Source organism: Anarhichas minor, unplaced genomic scaffold (genome assembly GCF_050575085.1).
Source record: "Anarhichas minor isolate MPS153535 unplaced genomic scaffold, ASM5057508v1 ptg000006l, whole genome shotgun sequence".
NCBI lineage: Eukaryota > Metazoa > Chordata > Actinopteri > Perciformes > Anarhichadidae > Anarhichas > Anarhichas minor.
Window position 1 is genome coordinate 4,249,052 of NW_027466452.1, and position 27,162 is coordinate 4,276,213.

At 43.6% G+C, this 27,162-nt stretch overlaps 1 protein-coding gene across 1 annotated transcript in view; it reads left to right on the forward strand.

Annotated features, from left to right (window-relative positions):
• Positions 1 to 27,162, forward strand: part of astn1 (astrotactin 1) — a 405,541-nt gene that overhangs the window by 61,663 nt on the left and 316,716 nt on the right. The window contains exons 2-5 of the mRNA XM_076079850.1: positions 2,928 to 3,109; positions 20,618 to 20,874; positions 21,168 to 21,310; positions 24,753 to 24,902. Coding sequence (XP_075935965.1) covers positions 2,928 to 3,109; positions 20,618 to 20,874; positions 21,168 to 21,310; positions 24,753 to 24,902 — 732 coding nt within the window. The remainder of the gene's footprint in view (positions 1 to 2,927; positions 3,110 to 20,617; positions 20,875 to 21,167; positions 21,311 to 24,752; positions 24,903 to 27,162) is intronic.

A 27,162-nucleotide genomic window follows, 5' to 3' on the forward strand; every position in this document is an offset into this window, starting at 1 on the left:
CAATTGCATTGCCACTCAAAAGATCAGACCTGTCAGGTGTGTGTGTGTGTGTGTGTGTGTGTGTGTGTGTGTGTGTGTGTGTGTGTGTGTGTGTGTGTGTGTGTGTGTGTGTGTGTGTGTGAGAATGTCGTCATATCTAAGTATACACATAAGTTGTTATTTTTTCTGAAATAAGAGCCAAAAGATTAGGAGGGGGGGTCTCTAGGTACCTCACGATTCGATTCAGAGAGCTATGATTCGATTATTAAACCATTATCGATTCTTCTTGATCCATCTTGATGTTTTTTTTTCTCACTGTCTATCTGCTTTTTTTATAAAATACAGCATATTTATAATGATTCATAATTAAAAACAGATGAATTTATTAACATTATCTTTTATTAATTCAATATTAGTAACAAATAGAAGAGGAGTCAACATTTAGAGCATTAAGAGAACAGTAAAATAAATCAAATGTTTCCTGTAAAAACACAGAACTCATCATGTTGTGAGTCATGTGACATAACGAGCTAATAAGTAATAAAGACTTCTCTTCTAACCAATGAGCATGCAGCTCTTTGTGAACATGTGGTTCAGCTCTTTCCTCACTGACTCCATGACTTCAGCTCTGCTTTGGTTCTAGAGTCTCTGAGTCCATCAACACAGGGATCGGTGGTGTGTCTCGGTTCAAAGAGTTCAACACAGAAAGCTCTGCTTCTCAGTGTTACAAATAGTTTCAGTCTACTTCCTGGTTCACTTCACTCTCTGCTAGTTTGGAAGAAGAAGAAGTGAAATGTTTCCATCCGTTATCTTTTAATCCAGGAGGAGTCGGTCACATTGTTTCCATATTCACCAGAACTCTGCTAGCATGTAGCCTAGCTTAGCACGTAAACAAGATAACGTGTATTATGTCTGCTAGCATGTAGCCTAGTTTAGCACGTAAACAAGATAACGTGTATTATGTCTGCTAGCATGTAGCCTAGCGTAGCACGTAAACAAGATAATGTGTATTATGTCTGTTGCTTTCAGGGGCAGCGGTTAAAGAACGGACAGCCCGGTGTCACAGAACTGTTTCAGGCCATCACAACGCTGAGAATTGAGTTTTAAATTTCCCAATATTGAGTTTTCTGCATCGAGTCATAATCGTTCAAGAGAGAATCGTGATGCGTCTAAGAATCAAGTTCTTCTCTCCCCTACAAGAGATTTGTTTTCCTACATTAGTGCAAAATGCTTCTGCAGCACAGTTCAGCCGTATTGTAGAGGAAGGGAATGCTCTTGTTCCTTTGGTTGAGTGTATTTCTGGTTCATGTAACCGTTGTTTGAGCAGCATTTCGATTACCACATTTTAATGTAGAATCCTGCTACACATTGAAATTTAGTCACTGAAGGAGCTGAACAAAACCTTTTGCCCAATTTCTATGTAGATATATCCTTTGACCTGCAATAACCAAATCCTTGCTCACTGTGTGCTGTGAGTCCAGCTTCATTCCGTAGCAGCAGAACTACGTTTTGTGGAATATGAGGTGGAATTCAAAGTGGAGAGTCCCGGTTGCACTTTCTGTGATCTCTGTTTCGATTTATATCTCCCCGTCAGCGCTCTTACGTCTCCTGACTCAGGAGCCTAATGCATCTCCGCTACTCTTCACACTTACACAACAGAGAATCACACACAAAGCTCCGTCATGCATTCCTAATGTTTTTCCATCTCTGCACAGTGTGTGTGTGTGTGTGTGTGTGCATCACTAATATTTCAAACAGCGAGGAGTGCTGTGTCTGAGGAAGCCGAGGTGTGACATGAAGCACAATGTTTCTGATGCTCCGCCGCTCCCGAAAAATCTCTGTTTACTCATCTCTCCCTCTTGAGTTTCATCATTTCTTGCTTTTGGTTCTTCTGAACACAGATGTGAGCTCTCTCAGCTGATAGAGCTGGTACTGACTACCTATGGCATGCAGTTGACCACCATGTATGTGTCCACCCTGTCAGCCTCATGTAGGAGAAGCACTACAAAAGAGTGTACAGAAGAATTTAATCAAATGAATATTAATAATATATAATAATGGAAACTAGGGGTTTAAGGCTCTGAAACCGAGACTCGACACAAACGTCCACGGTCTCGTTTTGCGGTTCCGTCTCCCGTGTCGCGGTCTGGCTGCGTTTGTGGGTTGGCACGGTAACATTTGCTCATCAGCACTAAACACAGAATACAGCTGACTCTCTAACATGACCTCATGGTGTCATTGGGATACATCATCTGGAAACCATGAATGTCTGTACTAATCTTGTGCCAATTCATCTCCAGTAAACGTTGAGGTAGTTCACTGGATGAGTGGCGTCTCTGACCCGCTGGTGGCGCTATTCAAGAAGTCAGGAGGATACATCCTGAAGGAAACATAGTTAACTCTCCCAGATGTCACAGCTGTTGTTTCAATCAATAACAAAACGTGTCAAACCATTGTGTTTACACTATAGGGGAAATGTCAGGGATCACCAAATATATAATATATGATAAATATTACAATAATGTTAATCAAAGTTCTCTATCGATATTGTGACAATGTTAAATGGTTGACCTTTTTTTTAAAAAGTATTTACATAATCAGTAATGTGGATATGATGGTAAATAACATGACATCACTTTACTGTAATGCAGTCTTTAAAACCAGGAAAAGACACATATGCCATGTTACGATATCCAAAATCTAACATATAGTCTCATTTCATGATATTGATATAATATGGATATATGGTCCAGTCATAGCTCAAACTCTGTCTGTATCACATTCAAAGGTTGAATCACATCTATTGACATTCAACCATCACCACGACGTGTCTGTTTTCTGGTCACTTGCTGAGATTCCAGCGGTCATGACGTTCGGTACTAATTTGTGGCGCGTCAGTGGACGGCCTCTCATCCTGTCCCCTTTGTTCCGTCTGTTGTCTCCGGCAGAGATCTCCGGGAACTCCGAGGACATCCCTATGGTGCGCTGGAGGCAGCAGTGGCTGGAGAACGGCACCCTGCTCTTCCACATCCACCACCAGGACGGCAGCCTGAGCCTCCCGGAGCCCACCGAGGACCCGGCCAACAACTCGGCGAAGGAGGAGCTCCGCATCCTGCACATCTCTGTCATGGTAAAACTCTCTGTTCCCAAAAGCAGCTGAAAATAGAAAACGCTTCTTGAAGTCTAATATCACCAGATCTTTTCTCTTGACGTGCAGTCAAAAGAACTTTTTAATTGGCCAAATTCTTTCATTTGCTAAATTAAAAGGATGAAGAAAAGAAATGGCTTTTTTTTCTCCCCCTTTCTTGCTGTTTCATTAAGATGGATTTAAATATATAAAGTTATTTTAGTTATGAGTTATTTTCCCTGAAGCTGAAACACAGTCAGATAAATCATCTTTGAGATAACACAACATGTCCCCTTCCTCTGTCTGTCACCATGGCTGCGAAAAGGCCAAACGTGTAGCATGTCCTCCAAAAAAGATGGTCCGACACTTGACTGCTGATTGTAAATTAACTGCAAAAAAACAACATAGGGGCTGCGTACAAAGACACAAAACATCAAACGTGTGTTACATGTGCAGCATTCACCAGCGCTGTGCCTCTTCTGTAACTGTAACTGTACTAAAAGTTAGTATTTCTCTTTGGAACACGCAATCCTTAAAGTTGTACATTTCGGTGGTAGAATGCAGATTTTGGCCTGATCGCACTGTATCAAACCTTATCTGCTATGTCGGGCAGAGTAGGAAATGAATCCTTAGATCTCGCAGCTCTGCTCTCTCCCCCCATGAGCAAATGTATATTTATTAGATCTTAGATATGCCACACCTACTCCCAGTGCCTTTTTTTTATCCCAGCCCAAAGACATTACAACCGCGCTTTGATGGATGATGCGTGTTTTTCAGACATTGAAAGCATATTATAGCTGCACACGCAAATGATTAGTCAGCTCGGGTAGACGTTTGCCGGGAGCCACATCTGCCGAGAGGAGTCAGGGCGCCGCGCTGACGCCGCAGACCTTGAGACGAATGACCGTCCTTGACCGCTCCTCAGCGTGTTGGCCATCGAGACGATCCACTGGACGCACATACTCGAGCGTTGACTTTCTCTATCTGCATTTCACGTCCCATCTTGGGGTCCCCCGCTCCGTTAACTCCTCCCCCTGAAAGAGCTGCAGCGCTGCCACGGGTGATGATTTGCATGAAGGTGTGGGCAGAGAAGGATTAGCATGCAGATCCGAGCAGACCGTGACAACAGATGGAAGCGACGTTGCCGCTGCACTGCCCGGCTCCCCCTCTGGAGCTTGCCACCCTGCTGGAGGCCTCCGACCTATAAATCCAAAGCCGTGTCACTTGTTCAACTCCTCATGGATGAAAAAAAAGGGGGGGGTCCTGCTGTCACTGGGCCGCTTTCCATTGCCTGTCTTGGGAGAGTACAGGACAGCGGTAGTCAGCACAGGTAGACGCTTCGGACGCTTCGGGATGCAGCTGTGAATGTCTCAGTTGCTTGAGGTGTCATCAGCATCTTACCAAACCTTTCTGGTGTATGATTATGCAACAAACAGCAGGGAGGAAACAGGGTGAACGTCTGGGTTATTCCTGTTTAGTTCACCTTGTCTTCAAGCAATGATAACATTGTACCCATCAAGGTAATTGCTGAGACATCACTCCAACAGGGCAAACTGCTCTTTTGGTGCTTTTAATAAGGCATTTTGTGACCTTTTATTTCTTTATTTAGATCATAATTTGTGCCTATTATTTGATAGTGAAGAGAGAGCCCCCCTCAGGTTGCCACCTCAAAACATATTTGCTGATTAATCGTTGATTTAAGTTATTACAAGGAACTTTGATTTTGTGCTGATTGTGGCAGTTCCTGTGCACGAAGGTGGTCGTGTTTCTGAGCACCAGAGTCCTTTGGGGAAATTTTTCTGCAGCAGGCTTCTGAGCCTCCCTTCCCTCCAGCGGGTCCAGCAATACGGCCCGGACCTCCAGCAGCGTGGTGTCGGTGTAGTTGACGGTCAGCAAGGTGAAGCTCTGCTCCTGGCCGGTGGAGGAGACGCTTCTGCTAGGCACAGAGCAGAAGCGTGAAGCTCGGCATAGGGAAGCAGAATCTCTTCCTCGTGCCGGAGCTCCGACTGCAGGTCAAACGCGGCAGCAAAGCCGGATCCGGGTCTGCCCGTGGCGGTCCGGCGGCGCCTCATTGGAGTCTGAGCAGAAGGAGTTCCTGGTGAACCTGCAGATTACGAGTCTTCTTCCGCTAATGGTCTCGTTTACTTGTGTAGGTCAGATCAGAAACCAGTTCAAAGTTCAATGACACTGTATACAGTACAAGCGTCTAAATTCCACTATCAGCATGCCAAAAGTCGCTAAAATGAAATCCTTTCTGTTAACATTTACACCGCCTCGTTCTTTTTTCATCAGCCACATAGAACGGGCTTGAAACGGTCCCAGGTCTGCACACCCCAGCCAGAAAGCAGAACGTTTAATCTGCCGCGGTTCATTGCCTGGCGGCCGTGCCCACCACGAGACTGCTTATGTCTAATGGATGAGTTTGGACAAGCCAGACTTATTATTGGCCTAATCCTAAAGGGGAATCGGGTTCAATGAACTGCACCAAATTCGGGGTCCGAGGCCAGGAAAGCGTCTGGTCCTCCAGCCAGAATACAGTCTTACCTGAGGACTACAATTAGTTGTCACCGGTCCTATCAAATGCAGTATTGAAGCCAATTTGAACCGAGAAGTGAGTCATTTTCAACAGTTGTACTCTTTTTATTTTTGAAGAGCACTGTTCTAAAGTTGGACTTTTCCCTCATGCAGGGTTCAAAGCTTCCACCCCGTGCGTTCACATCCAACAAGGTGACCACAGTGTCCTCCACCGGCCGCGGCTGCTCATCCATAATAGATGACTAACCTTGCGTTTGCTTGCACCGACACCAGGTGAGGTGCTGGCAGTTCAAACACACGTACTCGGTTTCAGCCACAACCCTACAGGCAGAGACGGCTACAAAGTAAAAACCTCAACTCTCCGGCCAACGGAAGACGAATAAAAAGTACATTTTCCAACAGCATCAGGTATTCGACGAGGCTCCATCGGTCCATCCGTCGAGACTCTTAAGCTTTAGTGTATCATTGTGTTGCACAAATCTCCCCTTTTTCATTTCCAATATTTTTATTGGCTGCTTTCATTTTGCCGTGGGGGCCTTAACGGATCAATCGATCATCCCATTCAGTACGGAGGCATCCAGACCCAACCAACCCAATTACATCATATGAAAGACTAATAGGCTTTTTTAAGCTCAGGGGTTAGATTTCGTTTTTTTGATGCATCTAGAGCCCATAAAGCAACTTTTTTAATTTCTGCAAGCACCAAAACAAAGACATCCAATGACAACAAAAAGTTAACAAATGAAGAGATACATTTTCTTTAATTTCAGCCTGAGACTACATCAGATACAGTGGCTGCATTCTGTTTGTGCAGTTCACAATTCACACTGTGCTCATTTTCCAGTGATCTTTAAAACATGCCGACCCTTTATTGTGAGCTAGAGCCACGGGGAGTCACACACCCACACACACACACACACACACACACACACACACACACACAGCGACATAAAGCATTAGTTTACGGCGGAGAGATGGTCATTGTGACACAGGTTGGCTCGTGGGATATTGACATTCATGTGGTGACCCTCCTAAAACCCGCTTTGATAGCATTGATCGTATAAACCTTCAATCAATGCAGCCCTGACCACTTGTAAAGCAGCCGTCCCCGGCTGGATCCTCCAGAGCCGCTCTGCGAGCATCACAACATGCCGTGTTGTTGAAAAGCCTGCCGAGCGAGACCGACCAATCCATGGCTTCCCTTTGGGCGGTGAGGAGGACACGTGGCCCGAGTGCCTGTTTACAGTGCTGCTGGATCTTTGTGATGCAGACACCAGAGCAGCATGACTCGTTTCTCGACGAAAACAAAACAACCAAATAAAAACCAGTTTTAGCAGAAAAAAAAGACTGCGCAGTATTTCTGAATCGAGGATAAATTACATTTATATGTTGAGTGAAAGTTGCTCGTAGTTAGATTTGGGACCCGATGGGACCTTTTTATTTATGTATATATATATAAAATCTATTACGTATTTTTATGTATGTATGTTTGGCATTGGGGGGGGCTAATAATTTCACCGACCCCGTTTGAATTGTGCCATGAATTACGGTTTTGGTTGTGTAGTCTTTGTAGTTATACATTTTCAAGGTCTCATACCTCAACAGTTTTACGACAAACTGCACATTTCTCGACGTGCAAAATGATCTTTCTAATTGACAGACATCGTTAGGGATGTGAATCAAGGGAATAACAACCTGTTTAACTTCCTCACACTAGTTCTAAGCAGCTCATAATACATCATTACAACTACTACTATTATCTTTAATTCAAAAGAAATATTTTAACAAAAATGCAATCATTATTTGGCGTGTTTTTTCGCATTAGAGGCCAAAGAACAAGGATCAAATTTATATAATTTTTGACGGTTTACACTGACTTTGGAACAGTTGAAATAGTTTCTGGATGTCTTTCATGTATGTACTGGAATCACAAAGAATTGAATCGATAAGAGGAATTGTTAATGTAATCAGTCTCTATGAAATCTTATAAATTACCAAAATATGTGGAATTCAAGGCACCATTCAAACAGGGTGAAAACAACAACATTTATCTCTTGCCCTTGACTACCTCCCATGTTTTTTATGGTGGTCCACCAGAAGGGGAATTAGTTTGCTAACATGTTCATCATGAGAACTTTATAAGGTAATAATATGTGATAATATGACAGTGTTGATAGCAGCCCCCGGGTTACTAAGTAATGTAGCTTTAAACTTTCACCAAGGAGTGTAAGTACAAAGTATGTATGTATGCACACAGTATTCTCAACTTGGATGCTCCTTTTCCCTTTTTTTTTTCACCATATGAAATATTGAAGCTTCCTCGTATGCCGAGCTAAATAAAGTGCCCCACAACACTCCCATCTTTTATCTATCTCCACACGTACAATCCACGGTAACTAAAACATAGCTCAATTAGTTTAGGTTCAGAGCAGTGTCAGAAAACAGGAAAAAAACTACAAAACCCATAATGTCTGTGCTACCGGATCATTGTTCTGTGTTTTTAGCATCAAATCATTTGCTGCCTGTGTGTGTGGATGTTAGCGAACGTCGATGGATGAAGCAGTCGGCATGTTTTTAATAAATGAGAGTTACACTGGAGCAGAAATGTTTACGCGCTACGTCCTAGTTTATTGTCCCTTTGCAAATGTACAGGCCACCGCACTGGCTTTATACTGAGCCAAGAGGAAACCGTGGACTTTTAGCTTCAATTTACCGTCTTTTACAGACAACCCTGACGGAAAGAAAGGACGGCCTCAGTCAAAGTCGGCCTCAGTCTGGCTCTTCCAGTTTTACATATCATAATTGGCAGTCCTTGTAAAACAACATACAAGCCACATGCTTTTTTTCACATTTAGAATAGAATAGAATAGAATAGTACTTTATTCATCCCCAAGGGGAAATTTGTCTGCGGCAGCAGCAAACAGGGTTACACAATAAAATAAAAATATTAAGTGTGGAAAATGCACAATATATACAATGTAATAAAATAAAATAACTGAGCAGGACCTATTAGATTGAAGAAGATAAAGTAATAAAAATGCACAGTATATACACTAAGTAGATTCGTATTAAATTAACTAAGTATGAAAAAATAAACAAAACAGTAGCGCACAAGATCACCAGCAGCAGCAACAACAGTGTAGCATTGTTATAGTCTTGTGTTTGATTTGGCCAGAGGTGATTTATTATAGAGTCTAATAGCAGTGGGCAGGAATGTTTTCCTGTATCTTTCCTTGTGACAGCGGAGCTGAATCAGTCTATTGGAGAAAGTGCTCCGCTGTCCCTGCAGTAGGTGGTGGAGAGGGTGGTCCGGGTTATCCAATATGGACAATAGTTTCTTCAGTGTCCTCCTCTCCACCACCTCTTCCAGATAGTCTTGTTTGCAGCCAATGATGCAGCCAGCCTTCTTAATCAGTTTATTAAGTCTGTTGGTGTCTCCGGCTCCAATGCTGCTCCCCCAGCAGACTACGGCGAAGTACAGTGCACTGGCCACAACAGACTGGTAGAACATCTCCAGTATCTTGCTGCACACGTTGAAGGATCGAAGTTTCCTCAAGAAAAAGAGTTGACTCATCCCCTTGTTGTACACAGCATTGATGTTGGTCTGCCAGTTTAGTCTGTTGTCGATGGAGACACCCAGGTACTTGTACTCCTCCACCATGTCCACGTCCTCTCCCAGAACTTTCACCGGTTGTGGAGCCGTCGTCTTCCTCCTGAAGTCGATCAGTGGTGTACAAGGTGAACAGGAAAGGAGACAGGACAGTTCCCTGTGGGGCTCCAGTATCACTGACCACCGTATCAGACAGCACACGGCCTAGTCGGACAAACTGTCGTCTGCCTGTGAGGTAGTCAGTGATCCAGGAGACGGTGGATGCGTTAACCCCCACCACCCGCAGCTTCTCACTCAGCAGCACTGGTTGGATGGTGTTGAATGCACTGGAGAAATCAAAGAAAGTGATTCTCACAGAGCTACCGGTTCCATCCAGGTGCGACTGAGCTCGTTGCAGCAGGTAGATGATGGCGTCGTCCACCCCCACATGAGGCTGATATGCAAAATGCAGAGGGTCCAGTGAGGATTTCACCTTCGGTCGAAGGTGGGCCAAGACCAGCCTCTCCAGCACCTTCATCACATGAGATGTGAGGGCAACTGGTCGGTAGTCATTGAGGCCAGATGGTGTCGTCTTCTTTGGTACAGGAACCAGGCACGACATCTTCCACAGCACCGGGACTTCCTCCTGTTTCAGGCTCAGGTTGAAGAGGTGTTGAAGGACGTTAGACAGCTGGATGGCGCAGGTCTTCAGGACCCTGGGGCTGATGCCATCAGGTCCCGCAGCCTTTCCTTGATGGAGTCGCTCCAGCTGTCTTCTCACCTGGCCAGTCGTCACAGAGAGGGGGGGGAGGGCGGTCATAGTGTCGGTGGTGGCAGAGCCCTTTGAAGTGGAGAGCTCTGAGTCCATGCAGCTCACCAGGGCGGACAGAGGGGGAGGTGTTTGGGAGGTGTGGTGTGTGGAGGAGACAGATGAGGGCTCTGAGCTAAACCTATTGAAGAAAGAGTTTAGCTCGTTGGCCCTCTCCAGGGAGCCCCCTGGTTGTCTCCCTCCAACCTTGAAGCCGGTTATCTGCTTCATTCCAGTCCACACCTCCTTCACGTTGTTCTGCTGGAGTTTGGCCTCCAGCTTCCTCCTGTAGGTGTCCTTGCACTCTCTGATCTTCATCTTCAGGTCGCGCTGGACTCTCCTGAGCTCGTCCCTGTCCCCCGACCTGAAAGCTGCTTTCTTCTTGTTAAGAAGAGCTTTCAGGTCACTGGTGATCCATGGCTTGTTGTTGGGGAAGCAGTGTACTGTCCGGGATGGTATGATGGTTTGTTCACAGAATTTGATGTATTCTGTGATACAGTCCGTCATGCTGTTGAGGTCCTCCCCATGTGGTCCACACAGCACACCCCAATCCGTTGACTCAAAGCAGTCCTGCAGGGCATCATTAGCCTCCTGAGACCACCTCCTCACAGTCCTGGTGGTCACAGGCAGCCTCTGCACCAGAGGAACATACCTGGGTGTTAACAGGATCAGGTTGTGATCAGACCTGCCAAGGGGCGGAAGGGCAGTGGCACTGTATGCATCCTAGCATTAGCATACAGAAGGTCCAGGGTTGTATTATTTCTTGTGGGGCAGTCAACATATTGGTGAAAAGTTGGCAGGGCTTTATCCAGGGTGGTGTGACTAAAGTCCCCAGTGATTGCCAAAAATGCACCAGGATGTTGAATCTGCAGTCCAGACACAGTGGAGTGGATGGTGTCCACTGCTGTCTCGGAGTCAGCTGATGGGGGGGATGTACACAGCGACAACAATGGCGGACGAGAACTCCCTCGGCAAATAATGACGCATCCCCACGGCTAACAGTTCAATGTCCGGGCTGCAGAAGCGTTCCTTAACACATACATAGTCGGGATTGCACCACCTCTCGTTCACATACACAGCAATCCCGCCACCTCTCTTCTTGCCGCTCTGAACAACGTCTCTGTCCGCCCGAACAGTCCTGAAGCCGGGCACCGACGCACTGTGGTCCGCGAAATCCTCATGCAGCCATGTCTCAGTGAAACATATGACGCTGCACTCGCGGAAGTCCCTCTCGGTCTTTACCAGCGCGCCGAGCTCGTCCGTCTTATTTGCCAAAGACCTCACGTTCCCCAGTAGTATCGCCGGTACTGAAGGTTTGTACCTCCTCCTCTTCGCCCTCCATTTGGCTCCAGATCTGCAGATCTGCAGTCTGCATTTAAGTAATGAATAAGAAAGCTAACGATGGTGTGAAAGAAATGCGAGACGTTGGGTTCCTCGCTCTTATCTGAACCCGAGTGCTCAATAGCCGTCACCATTGGCTACACCAGCAGCTATATCGTAAGCCTTTCTGCAGAATACCTGAGCCGCTATTGCCGTTGCATTCCACTGCATATTTCAAATTTTCGGAGCATTTGAAGAAACAGTGAAATTGCCACCTCTCCTTCACTGCCACCAAATGAATTAGTCACACCTGAGAGAGGGCAGAAATTAGTTTGGGATTTATGCAGATGATACTTTGGGAATGAAATTCGCTTGAATCGGCTAAACATTCGTGGCAGAGTATTAATACATACACACATGCAGGAGTATAGAATACAGCATGTTATATTGAATGACGGAGGAGTTTTAATTCAACATTAATAAGACAATGACTAAACATAACTGGTATTTATGATGTATACATGTGGTATCACATGTGGCTGCTCTTAGAGTCTGCAGACTATCATGGCATCGAATGCAATATTCAATACAATTTAAGGAGTTGAGTAGAATTCTGAATAAGAAAAGAACATACGAACATGATGTTAGACAAGCTTATTGCATGTATCGGATACCACTCGTTCCAATTGTGAAACAAACAGGGAGCCAATGGAGAGAGACGGATTCTCAGGATTGAGGTGACGTGATGTGTCCGTTAAAACCAGTGAGAAGCTGAGCTGCTGCATTCTGAACTACTAGTTCAAATTTGTTCTGCAGATCCTCTAAAAACTGAAATTTAAACTCATTTCTGCTGCTAGAAGTCTCTCAATCACAACTATACAGCTAAAGACAGACTTTGTCGTGAAGTAGCGTAGGACCATTAATGTTAAACAACCACCGATACTGATCCTTCTGTCAGCTTGGCTCAGTCAGAAAATATGTTCACCAACCAGCTGCTGGGAGAACGCTTCACGTTACGAGTAGTCACATTTACTCACATTATGTCATTTACTTCTTATGAAATAGGTGAAAGTAACGTTAGCGAGTTCTCGTTAGCGAGTTAACTCAGCTAACCATTAGCCACTTTCAAACAATCACAAAAGTAATAACTTGCTGAGCCGGGTAAACCTTGCTGTGATGTCATATTGTTACCGTACACATTAATGCGGCCACTTGTCACAGTCGCACAACTTGTACAGCTGCATCAATATTGAACTATCATATCAATAAATTAGGTCTCTATTGATAACTGCGTCACAAAATACCAGGCAACTAATGCAAACAAATGCTTTGTGGCAGAAATAATGCTGCTGTCACTTTGAACACTGTCGGCAACATTTGGGATTCATGCACGTACAAAACTAAACAAAATATCTTATCCTTCTTATTACACATTTTGACACATACATTTTTCACATTATACCATTTGAATACAAAACAGTGGAGATATGCAATAACATACATTTGCACTTTTATTTTTATGGTTTTAATAATGAGGCTTAAAATATGGTCACATTCATCCAAAGTTTACACGATGTGAGCGTAGGACGTTACTTTGCCTTCATTTGGTGCTGAGTCCCTCCAGTGGCACAAACAGAGAATCCACTGAACTCCCGTGTATATTACATTTAAACATCATAACTCACAATGAACTATGTTCATGTTTTAATGTTTGGCATACTTGGTTGGTAGCAGCACTGATCTTTAACATTCATTCTGCAGCCCGGAGCCTCAGAGGCCTTGTGGACCTCACTGGTCATTTGTAACATAAGCTATTTTTGTTATCATTACATTTATTTATTTATTTACTGATTCAATTTTGGTAATTGTCGACACCTTCTCTTTTCCATCCTTTTCATTTATTCCAATCAAATCTTCAATTTTATTTTATTTCATTTCATTTTATTCTATTTTATTTATTTAATTGTATTACTGGTATTTATTTTGTATTTGTAGTATTATTTTGTACCTCAGTATCTTACTTCAATATGAAAAACTCTTTAATGGTTGATCTGTAACACCTGGTCAGTTTTCTTCATGTACTGTATGTCCTGTAGCAGTAACCGTCTCTCGGCCGGTGAAGGAGGGAGAAAGCAGCCGGGAGACGAACCTTTTCAGATGATATGCTGCCGAGCTGTTCTATTTGTGGACACGATATCGCAGGTTAACAGGGACATTCTGTTGATTGGTTTATTCATTACACCCGGGACACACACGGTGTCACTTCATCAGTGACTTCCAACACCTTAATGGCAGCGTGGCCAATAGCTGGCTCACCTCATGCATGCAAATGTTGCCAATGTTTTCCTTTTAGAACTAGGAAGGCAATGAGTGGCAGCTACATGTACTACCTTTCCTAGTATGTGACATTACAGCTGTGTTTGATGCAGAATGGGCTTTTGTGCAACGTGATCTCACCCCTACTTGTTACTATTGCCACAATGCAAAACAAATGTCTGTGAGTATCTGGAAGACTATTTAGATTAAAGAGCAGAGTTTGGTGCCCCCCAGAGGAAGCATACAAAAAGACGAGGGATGCATCGATGCCGTGTTCATGTACTCATGTCATAGACTATATAAGAAGTGGACGTAGTCGTCGTGACGTCACTTGTTGGTTCGTGGACTGATGTTTTGAATGCTCGAGTTCGCCGTCTTGGCCGCTCTGGCTGCGGGGCAATTAAGGTGGGCTGATCGTTAAGGTGGACCAGCGCTATAGTTATTCTCCTTTTTATTACTTTTAATATTTATTTTCATTGTTTCATCGATAACACGGTGAAACAATTCATTTTTGACTTTAGAGAACCCTGCTCTGTATCAGGAAAACAAACTTTGAATAATAAAATGAAAGCAACAAAGGTATTGTTAGAAATGTGATGCCATTATTAAGTACTTATTGGTACTCGGTGTTGGCAAGTACTCAAATGTAAGTACCTGTACTTTGGTTTGACAAAAAGTGGTATTTTCGCATCCCTGACAAATGATAACTGACAAAAGTCTTCCCTTTCCTCCCACCACAGATCCAACCAGGGCACACTGGTGTAGAAAATATAGTTCTGGAAACGCATTTAAAGGTCTCTGTAGATCTCCGAAAAATACGATCGTTATGAATAAGACAACCGACAGGCGGACATTACCTTTCCTCCGGGACGTGTGAACGTCTCTGAACGACAGCGGTGCAGCCTCTCTTTAGTGCTGCAGTAGAGGCTTGTTCCAGCCTCCAGGTACATGACTACACATAGACTAGACATAGGGAATAAAGCTATTTTAACTGGGCTGTTTCACTTTTCTACACGCAAAAATGTATGCCATCAGCATCATACGAGAGCTGCTAATGTATAATATGATGAGAAACATCTGCGTATCGTGGCGTTAGTCTCTGATGGTGCACTACATTAAGAAAAAGTGATTTTGTAATGTCTTTTCAGCTCTTTAGAGCACCCGGCTCGAGTGACTTCATTTAATTCCAAGAGAATAAATGTTTACATGACAAATGTGCGGTTTTCACATTAATGCCTTCCCACCACACACACACACACACACACACACACACACACACACATACACACACACACACACACACACACACACGCACCATCATGGCTTCATGCTATATTAGCTCTTATGAAGCACACCAAATTGAATCAAATGATTCAAACCATTTGTGCCATTAATACTCATTTCCAGTCCTCGTGTGACGTGTGGGAAATGGAGGTTTTGACTTTCACATCTGTTCAAAGTCAAAATAAGCTCCGGATCAAAAGGTCTGTTGTTTTGTTTCATTTCATTGCAGGTATTATATGTTATACTTTGGCGGCATTAACCCTGGCGTCAGGAGTTTTCCAATCGTGTGAGAGGACTCAGTGTATAACATCTGTCTATTTCCATCATTAATATTGAATCCGCTCACCGGCCCTTCGGCTACACAATGAAGTTTATTGCATTGAAAGCAAGAAACTTCCTTTTGCTCTCGTGGCTGTCGGACGGTCTCGATCTTTCCGCCCTCCTGCGTCTTCATGCCTCGCATCCAGAGACTAAGTGACAGATTGATAGCTCGGCTCTAATACCATGCCGGTCTCTGTCAGACTGAGAAAGGCCACGTCTTCTCTCTTCCATTCAGGACTTACATGACAGGAGTGTAAGTCATAAGGAGCACTCGTGCCATTATAGCATCATCCTCATCCGTTAGTAAGTGGATTACGGGGCTGGAGCGCCGGCATGCTTGGATGTGTGGTTGGGCTTTATTGGCTCTAGAGGAGGACACAGCCCACTTAGTCCTCACTTTGATTCCATGTAATGCCTGACGTTAAACAGCTTTTTTCCATTTGGTCTATATTAGCCCCCTCTACGCATGAGCGCTAATGCAGCTTGATGGGTTTTAATTCCATTTGTCACTGGGGTAGATTTGATTGAGGGCCATTTGAAGTACTTGACCTTTGACTTGTTTCCTCAGGGATGAATGAAACAATGGCACGGCTTAACATTACATACACAGTTGTAATAATTACAAATGCTCAGTTATGACGTTTCAAAATTCCTTTACTCTTCTTTTAGATTAGAAATGACAAGAACTCAATTTGACCACTTCTCTAACAATAGAGAAAAGTGGAATATAAACGTTTTATATATTAAAGAGTGACTTATGAATCTTAGCCCAGAAATGTGTCATAACTGAGCCTTTGCTAAGCCAAGCTGTCAGTTACCTTGGAGCCCACACGGTCACTAACTGCAGTCTATTTAGAGATATCATCTAATGTTTGGGAAAACTGAAAAAGCAGCAGGAAGAAGGGTCTCCAATATGTTTAGAGAGACTATCAAAAGAGATAAACATCTTCAGATCACAGTGTGAAAGTGAACCACCACATCACCTGCCACACGATGTCTGCCTCTGAGGGGCGGGACTTGGCGTAAGGTCAAACAGCGACAGCAAATTAAAAGTAAAAGGGAAATCATGCACTTTAAGAAAAAAAACATGAAATAGCAACTTAACACCTGGTTTTAACTTTATTACGCCCAATCCCCCAAAACATTTTTGTAAACAAGGAAATCACCCCCTCCCCCTTCATTACCCCCCCCCCCCCCCCACCCCTACCCCACAGCCCTGACAGATGATTGCACCAGCGCCCTCTTCTCGCTTTCCCCTCGACTGTCTACGACAGATGCTTTAATCGATACAACAGTCGACACAGGTGACATGGTGTTTCACTCAAGTATGTCTGCGACCCAGCTGCCGCATGCTTTCAGTCTCTCCTCACACTACTGTTCAAAGGGGAGTCACATATACATCTAGGCATGTTAGCTGACACACAGTGACATTAATATCTGTATCTCCATCATGTTAGGAAGAAAGAAACAGGAGGACGTTGCCTGGATCGGAGTGAATGTGACCTTACCTCAGGGGGACAGTGGTCCCAGAATCAACTGCCTGTATGGATATGTGACTTTATCTCTATTTTATTTCGCATTACGTTAATCTTTTTTTCTTTTTTCTTTGCTATTTGGGGGTAGAACTCACCAACAAGCTACACACATATTTGTGAAGTTGATGTTGCTAGCATGTGAGCAACATTAGCATTCATTTGCATCACATTTGAGTCTAATAGTTACTCCCCTTCGAGCTCTGTTTTGGTCCCCACCAACGCCTGAGGGAAATATCTGACTCTTTAGCTGCCTAATTGTTCACTATATTAACTAGCTATAGCTAACTGTGTTCTGTCTGCCGTTTGGAGCTTGGCAGATAGCATACAGACACTTTTATTTGAGCTTTTTTCGCTGAAAATAGCTGACTGTTGCTGAAAATGATAAAGCTGGTGAGGCTGAATCAAACAATGCGCTTAAAGACAGTGAAACACTGGCAAAAACATGTCACGACAAGGGACCCCTTTCAGATTACATGAAGTCATTTGACCTTTTGTTAATCCAAAAATATTGGTTAGTGCACTTTTAAGATGTCTTAAATGCACATGGTTATCTTGAGAAACTATACGCTAGATTAAAAATAATATCCAACCCAAAAAACCCACTAACTCTTTTCCAGCAAAAGTTGCTAGCAGCACCTCCCTCCAAAGACGCTCCCCCAAAATGACACAATGAACATAAACATATCCTTATGAAGGTAAACAACGAAAAAATACCAAATGTGTTTTTGGAGAAGATTAATGAAAACGTGTCACACACGTAATGAGGCTTCATATTGTTTTATTTGCAATCTTTCAAGCTGATTGTAGACCATATCCTGTGAATGTATGCAAATCCATATAATAACAAATATAATTTAGTTTAAATGTGGAAAATATGATGGTGTCATTAACTGTTGTATTGAGTGTGCAGTCACTGCTTTATGTAAATAGGGGGACTTCATCAGTGACTTTGAAAGTGCTGGAAATGTAATCATTCCTAACTAAATGACTCTGCTCTGCTTTTTGACCACTGTGCATGCAGATGCAGTGCACAAGTGGCCCGTGTCACGGTGTCATTTGTTAATGTCCTTGGTTATGCAAATTAAGCAAACTACTTATGCAAATGAGCCTCTCTTTTGCCTATTTAAATGAATATGAGCAACTGAACCCCCCCCCCCCCCCCCTATTTTTATTCAGCCTCAGAATTCCAAAAATGCATTAAAGGGATTTTCTTTTATGTAAACAACTGATTAAAATCCATTTTTCATTTCATCGTTTTTGCTTATCTTTCCAAAACTGTGCTGGTTTGACTGAGCTGACACACAGTTTAGCTCAAATTGATTTCTTTCTTTTCCTTTTGAATCACTTTTCACTTATCCTCTTGTTAGTCCACTGTTGTCCTGGCCAGACAATTGCTGGGCATCAATTTGTAACATTGTTATTTGGCCTTGTATCTCTCAAGTCAATTAAACAGAATCAAAAGGGAGCGGGAGTGCAGCCCAGACAGGACAGACGGAAACATCTGTACACACCTGGCTGGAGGAAGCACTTATACAAATCTTTTTCTAATTTTAAACGAGGCATGTGATTTATCTCACTGAGAGGGAGGACTCGTTTAAGAAAAAGAAAAATCCTTCTCGTGCTGTCACCTTGACATTTTCATAACTCTTTTTGACATTTTCCAAATTGCACAACATATCTGATTTGGAGTCTCTGGCTGCGTAGCATCAGATTAGCCGCGAGGATGTGATTCATGTAACGTTACGGGTCCAACTTACAATCGTGTCTGCGTGTTATCTCTCCTTATCTTTCCTGCCTTTCTCCACAAACATCCCTTTCAGTAACTTAAAAAATGCAAATAAAAGGATTAGATTTTTTTTTTGGAATCGGTAGAATGAAACTGCCCAGAAATCTGCGATCATTGTCTTTATTCATGGCAGAGATATGGTCTGGTATTCAAAGTGACAGTCACTGTCTCTCTCCAGTGTTTCCACGGGCTGCGTGCGTTTGACTGGCCTTGACTTTGATCTGTATCCCGCTCCTCGCCGATGTTTCTCTGACACCGTTCTCACCTTCATCCGCTCCCTCTTTGACTCCCTCCCCTCCCGCTGTCTCATTTTCTCTCCGGTTTCTGTCTGATTCTGTCTCTGCCCCCCTCCGTCTAACCTGTCCTCAGGCCTCAGGCTCAGAGGCCCTTCACCTGTCCATCGTGTGCCCGCGTCCCCAATCCCCCAACACCCACAGGTGCTGGTGTGGATGCCGTCGCATCACTCGACCTCCGAAAACCGGCTCATAAATCATCAAAATCCGAGGGAAGATGAGTAAAGCGAACACGGCCATGCGGACTGACCCAGTCAGATGGTATCAATGCTTCCTGGAGTATGTTTATGAGCTGATATTCAAAGTCTCAGACAGACTTCTTTCTCCCAGATTTCCACAGGGCAGCCAATCGCACAGGCTTGGAACAAACTCCCATTAGCCCAACTTATTTTAGAGGAGAAAACAAAGCCAAACAGTAAAATGACCACTGACACTGTCCATTGTAAATATCAATCAGAGAGTACAGACCGAGTTCATTTTTGTTCACGCTATCGCTCAGCACCATGAGCCGAGCCTCAGCAGATGGCCCGTGAGCTACGAGCACGCACAAAGGCGTTCTGTATTCTCCGACAGGTCTGATAACAAATGATGCTGCTCATGGACTACTCTATTGCCTTTGTACAAGCCAGGAGTCAGGTATTGCATATGCATTATAAAGAAACCAAGGTTGGATATTCTGTAAAGGATTTGATTTAGCTGCAAAATATTCACTCAAATGTTTTTTGAGTGAATATTTTGCCAAAGCGTCTAAACAGCTCTAGCTAAAAAAATGAAAGTTCCGAAAGCGCACAACCAAGAGGCTTTGCACACGGCACTCAAGCCGCATGATGTCACGCCTTTGACACGCCCGCCTCGCGCCCGCCTCGCGCCGGCTTCACTACGGCGAGTATACGCCGTGCTTTGTTGGTTCATAGACCTTCCAAACTCACCATAGTTAGAAGGACAGACTTCCTCTGAAATGAGACAGGACGGCGTTTTGGTTCAGCCGTAACCGGGACTTCCACACCATGAAGCAGCAATATCGGTTATTCCGGCCATGGTTGATTTAATGTTGGTATCTACATGGAGGTATGTATGCCCTCCCCTTCCACGCTAAAACAGTGACAGAAAGTTGAAACAGAAACAAATGTATATAATAATTATTTTTTTTACAAGAGTGACGTGAAAAAACGAAATGATCAAGATCGTCATTGAAAATTGTATCAGAAATCTCTGTATTTTATTTCCAATGGAACCTTTTTTCAGTGCCTGTTTCCCTTTTCCAATGCCACATTTTCTTTCACATGCCAAAACGTACTGTCACATCAACTCCCAAGTTGTCCAACTAAAAGAATCCGGGAACCTAATTTTCACAGTCAGGGAATTGACCTCTGTGCTTTCAATGAGGAAGCGGTTTATAGCTGCTGACCCTTGCTCACATTCCACATGGAAATCAGCCAAGTGCTACTTTGTCTCAAGGTGAAGCAACCACACAGTAGCATGAGAGCTGTTGTCAGTTTAAAACATTGTGGGTGTGATTCACTAAATTGCATCTGTAGCCTTTTTTTTTCAAATTATGCTGTTGGCATCACTGCTTTGACTTTGATCCGTATTCGACTTGGCAAGATTCTCTCAATCTGATTTCCCCTTTGACTCTCTTCTCTCTCTCTCTCTGTTTTTTCCCCTCTCTTCTCCCCCTTTTTTCTCCTCTGTCTCTGCTCCAAATGTCACCCTCCTCCCCTCAGGGCGGGATGATCGCCCTTCTGCTGTCCATCCTGTGCCTGGTCCTGATTCTCTACACCCGCAGGCGCTGGTGTAAGCGCCGCCGCATTCCCCAGCCCCAGAAGAGTGCCAGCGCCGAGGCGGCTAACGAGATCCACTACATCCCCTCCGTGCTGATGGGAGGCCAGGCTCGGGAGAGCTTGAGGAACTCTCGGGGTCAGGGTCCAAACTCCAGCGGTACCCTCAGCATCCGGGAGACACCGATTTTGGACGGGTACAAGTAGGATTTGGGTGGATGGATGGGGGGGAGGGGATGTATCTTGAAATAGTTAAACCCTAAAAATGTTTATAATTTCACATTTTACACTGGCAACAATAGGTTGGAATTGTTTGAAATTCACGACTTAGAAAGCAGCTGATATGCACACAGCACACAGTTTGATGCTTCAGATTATAAAAGCTTACCGGATCAGTACTGCTTCGTCAAGCATCTTAGCTGCTTGTGATGTTTACTCTGATTCAGATCAGTCAAGATAATGTAACCCTAATTGATTTTTTTTACCTCATCGCCAGGTACGAGTATGACATAACGGACCTGCGCCACCACCTGCAGCGAGAGTGTATGAATGGCGGCGAGGAGTTTGCCAGCCAAGTCACCCGCACCCTGGACTCCCTCCAGGGTTGTAACGACAAGAACAGTATGGACCTCACACCTGGTGAGTTGACTGAAGTGGAAACAGCCAGGTCAACCAAATGGGAGAAAAAGCAAGCAAACAGCCTTAAAGCTCCACTGATCAATACTTTTTAATGGTAACATTGAATCAGCTGGACTAGATGTAATGTGAAGGGGTCGCTCAATGTGACAGGCTCACAGAAGCAGCAGCAGGCCGCTGTTTTCAGTGATAAAGCCGACATAAACCCAGAACCACACGGCTAAAGACAACGCGGACAAAGTTAGCAACTAGCTGGCGAGGAAGTCTGATTCCCAGATATTTCCCTCAGGAGTTGGTGGTGAGTAAACTAGAACTAATATTATAGTTAATATGAGAGAAATAATACAAGAGTTAATATAAGAAAACTATAACTCGACCACAGAGAGACAAAGTCAGCAAAAAGGGGAGCACTTCGCAGCTAAAGTCTCTCAGGAGGTGCTGGAGACCAAAACCAGTGAATGTAGTCACAGCAGACACTTTGACTCTCCTGCTATGAGCTCATATAACGTCATGAGGTCTACTTGACTCAAGGGGCCAGGAAACACGGCACTAAATAAGTGCTAATGTTGCTAACACATTAGTGTTTAATGGTAAAGCTAAAAATGGGTTTTATTATTATTATTATTGGGATCTATTTGCAGGAATGGAATATAATATGTTTCATTAGTTTATAATCACCTGAAACTAAGAATCAATGGGCCCTTCATATCTCCATAGAGAGATTGTCCTCTTCAGTGTTGCACCGCCATGTTTTTCTATCGTAGTACAAACCAAACACTGGCTCTAGAGAGGCAATCGTAGTCATCTGACAGGCGTGGTGGGCTGAATGGATTCAAAGGGAGTGGCGAGCCGTTTAAACCTTTAAAGCTGCACTAATCTAAAGAATTGTTCAAACAACTGTGTGTTATGTGACGGATGTGAACCCTCAGAGAATTTTCATCTGACTGCAGTTCCACTCAGCACTACAGAGTGTTTTAGCATCTTTCAGTTTGGCCAGAAACAGGACTCGGAATGAGCGCTAACGTCGCTGCATGTCTGCTGGATGTGTAAATGTAGGAAACGTTTCGCCAACATATTCCCAACAGCAACCTCAGCTTTCACTCATCATATTAAAAGCCTTATTTATCATCCTGCATCAAAAAGGTTACTTTAGCTGGTATAGGGGGAAACATGGCGATATACAAATAGTTTCCTGAGCAGGGAACAGTGTAATTACATCAACACAGTTGGAATAATTTAGATAATCAGTGTGAAAACAAAGAGAGGTAATTGGATTTTTATTTAAATACCATGTATTATTTTCTCATATAGGTGTGAAGTAATCGTCAACATTAACGCAGACCAAACGTAGACCAAATGATGGATAATTTTAGGCTCACAAACACAAAGGCTCCCAACACAACAAAATGGGACAGCAAATAGAAATGAGGCCCTTGTACAGCAGGAACATGAGCTGTTACTGATGCAGACAGTCCACCAGACATAAATATGGAACTGCAGGTATTCTCTCCAAGAGTTTACTCCTCACACTTGGAATAATCAAAAGGCTTACGGTTCACCCAACAACTCCTCCTGGAAGATCTATTTTTCATAATCAGCGGACGTTTGGGTTGAGCACCTCTCCTGCGAGGACGATTGCATGAAGTGGAGCGGGTTTTATGAAGTAACCCCCCCCCCCCCCCCTCCCCCCTTAACTCCAATTAGCGGCGCATTCACTGCTCGGATTCATCAAGAGATCGGTCACGGTGGAGGCACTCGCACGCGGTGTTCTTATGAAATCCGAACAGCGCGACCCCAGAGGTGATGGAGAGGCGTAACACTGTGCATTATGCATTAAAGATGGTTTATGAGAGGGCCGAGATAAATAGGAAATGCAGGCAGCAGGGCATGCATGGAATATTGAACAAGACAGAGGTTGCTCAGGAAAAAAAGCATCGGAAATCAGGACTAAAATAACAAACATTTCAGTCAGTATTTCTTTTGCCTGCCCTTGACCTTTCTTTTTAGAATAACGGAATAGTTTTGAATACATAAACAAGTGGAAACAATAGTGTTATGTCCCTATTAAAGGAGCAGAGTGTAGGATTCACTGCCATCTAGCGGTGAGGTTGTAGATTGCAACCGCCCGAATACCACTCCGCTCTATTTGGTTTGTCCCTTCTGGGCTGCTAGCATCAACATGCTAACATGCTCACAATGACAGTGCTAAGAAAGTGTAATGTTTACCATGTTCATTAGCTTAGTTTACCTTGTTAGCATCATAACACTCCCGTTCCAAAGTGTGGACCACGTTGCACGGCAATCCATCCAGTAGTTTTGACTCAAATCCATCGATGTGGACTCCATGGCGTCGCCAGAGAAAACAGCCAGGGGATCACAAAAACATCCAAGAGCGTCCAACTGTGGAGGTATAAAAGAAATACGAACCCAGTTGTAACATGAAGTGTAGGCGATGTGAGCTAACATTTACGTCGGCCCTATAAAACCCTGTGAAACAGTTCGTGAAATGCTCTTAACGTCCTTGGGAATAAAACTGACAATGTAAACCTCTCTTGTGTTGTAAAGTGTCAGGGTTTGATTAGAGTGAATTGTGTGTGTCTTAACTTATACTGCTTCACACATAAAACTTAATAAAAAAGGCTTTTTTTAAACTCCTTTCCACTCGGGATATAACAGTAACGTTAACGTATCGACAAACATAAAACCACCAAATATGACAAGAGCAGATTAGTTGACAACCATTTAATACCACATGAATTTACATCCTGCTGCTTTAATGTCTTTATGCCAGACGGAAGATTAGTTAAACCTGCCCGGTACTCTTTTTGTGGCTTTTTGTGATTTTTATTTGACTTTTAGCAGTTTTTTTCGCAGAAGACACTTTCTCATTCTGAGTGCAAATGTGTTAATTAAATGAACAGTAAAGGATTGAACCTCTCTAAACTTAAGTCTTAAGTATCATCCTGTGGGGGTAATTTCATCAGAATCCATCTAATTGTGTTATAGATATTTCAGTCTGAACCAAAGTACTGCTTTTATTACAGAAATGGTGTTTTATAATATATTGTGTTTGTTATTGTTTCCCTGGAACTTTAACTATTATTATTTACCAAAAGAGATTATCGCCTCCTCTGAGGATGTGTTCAGTGTTTTCCCTTAATGGGTTTTAATTTCAAGGCAGCTTTTCTCACTCTTTAATTCTCCCCTCAGAAAACAACATGCTGGGTGTGTTTCCTTCAGCATTACTACACTTAATCCTTGCTACACTGTGGTTTTAAAACCTTCAACATCCAGCCAAGAACAGCACAATTATTTAGTGTTTTTATTTAGTGTCTTTTCCAAGTGCCTGCTTTCTCGTTCCAGAGAGAAAGCTTTTTAGTTTGTGCCTACCTTCTCCGAGCTCTTATTTCCTGGTGTTTGTAACTATAATCCCACTCGTCCGCAGTGAGCGACAACACCAAGCTGGCCCTGATGAACAAGTACAAGGACAACATCATCGCCACGAGTCCCATCGACAGCAACCACCAGCAGAACACTCTGCTCCCGCACAACACCTCCACCAGCCAACGCAAACGTCTCTCCAGCAACACCCGCGGTGAGTCGTTGTGTCCCATAGATCTACGCTCTGTCACGGATTACACATCACGTCAAAAAGCAGCGCTCCATGTCAGCACCAGACAGACAGAAACTATAGTTCAGATGATTGTTTTACCCCATCAAACACGGTTTAGTGCTGCCTTTTCAAACCATTGATTTTATGAAAAACTAAAATAGAAAGATGGACCAAGGCTTAAAATGATTCCTTTTTACACCGAAACAGCAGCATAATTGCAAAGTCACCCGTCAGAAATTAGAATTCTCCTCACATTTTGTGTAAGGAAATATAGCACAATGATATATTTCAAAAGAGGATAAAACAGTTTCTGGTGGTATAAGAAGTGAACACCTCGTCTACACAGGAGACAAGGAGCGAGCAGCAGCTTCAATCATGCGTCCGTGTCTACACTGACGCGTTTCGGCCGGACGTTGATTGCAGGTCACCTGTGTTTTGGCAGCGCTCAGAGCCCACCACGCAATCAGCGCAGCTACGCACGTAAAACGGAAAGAAAATAGACGTTAGGCATTAAAACGCGCTTCATTATTTGTAATCAATACAGCTCCTGTCGTGCCGCCTGTGTAGACAGCTGTGTTGATTAACGGATAGAAGCATTTCTGGTTCTGTGAGATGAGGGAGACGGACGACTCGAGAAAGTGGCTAGATGGCCTTCATGGGGGTGAAGGTGGCTCGCTGCTCTGGCCTTGAGCTTTACAACAGCCCTCACCAGGACCTTGTCACTTCCTGGGGGGGGGGGGCTCTCGAAGGGAGTGAAGGCCCAAGTCCACGGCCCCCTGCTCCCGGCGGACTGTCCTCAGTATGTCAGGGGTTTGACCAACGTGTTTATGACTGAACTGTTTACTACACCACTAAATTGTTTGCAAGAGCACAAGGTTTTTCACAGATCTAGCCTCTTAATTCTGCTCCAGATTGATGCATTTAACATTAAATTGTACAAAATCACCTTCCGGGGGATCATGCCCCCGGACCGCCCGAGAGGGCCTGAGGTCCACTCACCACAGTCTCACTCAATCAGCCATCCCACATGCCAGTCCGGTTCAGCTGGAGCCAAGACCACTTCAAGAGAGCTTCATTTTAAGTAATTATATTTAAAGAGACGTGTTGCTGTTTTTTAAAAGTGAAATAAACCTGATTATGATTTCATCAAACATTAATGTTAGTGACCGTTCGTCCATGGGTCCAGATTTGGTGATTGCTTTAACTTTTCACCAGATTTTCAAAACCTACAGCAAGTGAGTCCTGCAACCTCGGCACTTCTTACTCTACTCCATGATTCAGAGCATGCGTCTTTTGAATTAAACAATCTAACAATACATTTTGAGTACATATCCATGCAGATATTATGCCAATCAAATAACAGTATTGACATTCACGCCTAATGAAGAACACCACAATATGGTGATTTAAATTGACATAGGCTACTGCCTCATAGAACCCTTATGTCTAATTCATAGTTCTGTTTCTTTGCCCGGCAGCATCATTGAAGATGTATTCAAAGGCTCAATAATGAATCGTTGTGAGGGTGAATGCGTTCCAATATAAACATGGAGGCATGAAGTGGAGGTATGAGGTGTTGGACCTGCAGCAGCGTTGAGATCATGGCCCAGCGGCTCACATCTTTCATCAACATCTGGTTATCTCTCACAGCTCTGTGGTAATCAGGAAACCACGGCGAGTCACTGAATGCCACCACGCAGGTTTAATCATTGACAACATCACGGATGCCCTTTCGGAAAACTCCCGAGGACCCTGAGACATTTTCAACTTGTTACAAAAGTTATCAATAATACAGTGAAACAATACGAGGCTTTATTAGAAAAGAAATCCTCTTTGCAGGACACTGAGGATTAGGGATGGGTATCACTTGGGTTTTTTCCGATACCGGTGCTAAAACGATACTTTTAAAACGATACCGGTGCCTAAACGGTGGCTGAACCGATACTTTAAAAAAAAAGAAGCACAAAACGACAATTGACGACATTAAAGAACGGCTTTTTTTATTGCCAAGGCAAAAACCTTTCTTCAAATTTAACGATATATTAACTGTTTAAAGTATACTATAAATATAAATAAATACAAAACACACACACTCTGTACACCCACTACAGCTTCAAACTTAAGCAATTCTTTTGCAGAAATATGAGCATATTTGCCTTCTCTGGCAAAATACGACACGTCTCATGACTTATTTTATTTTACCAGTTGGTGGCGGTAATGCGCCAATTCATCGTTTGCCAAC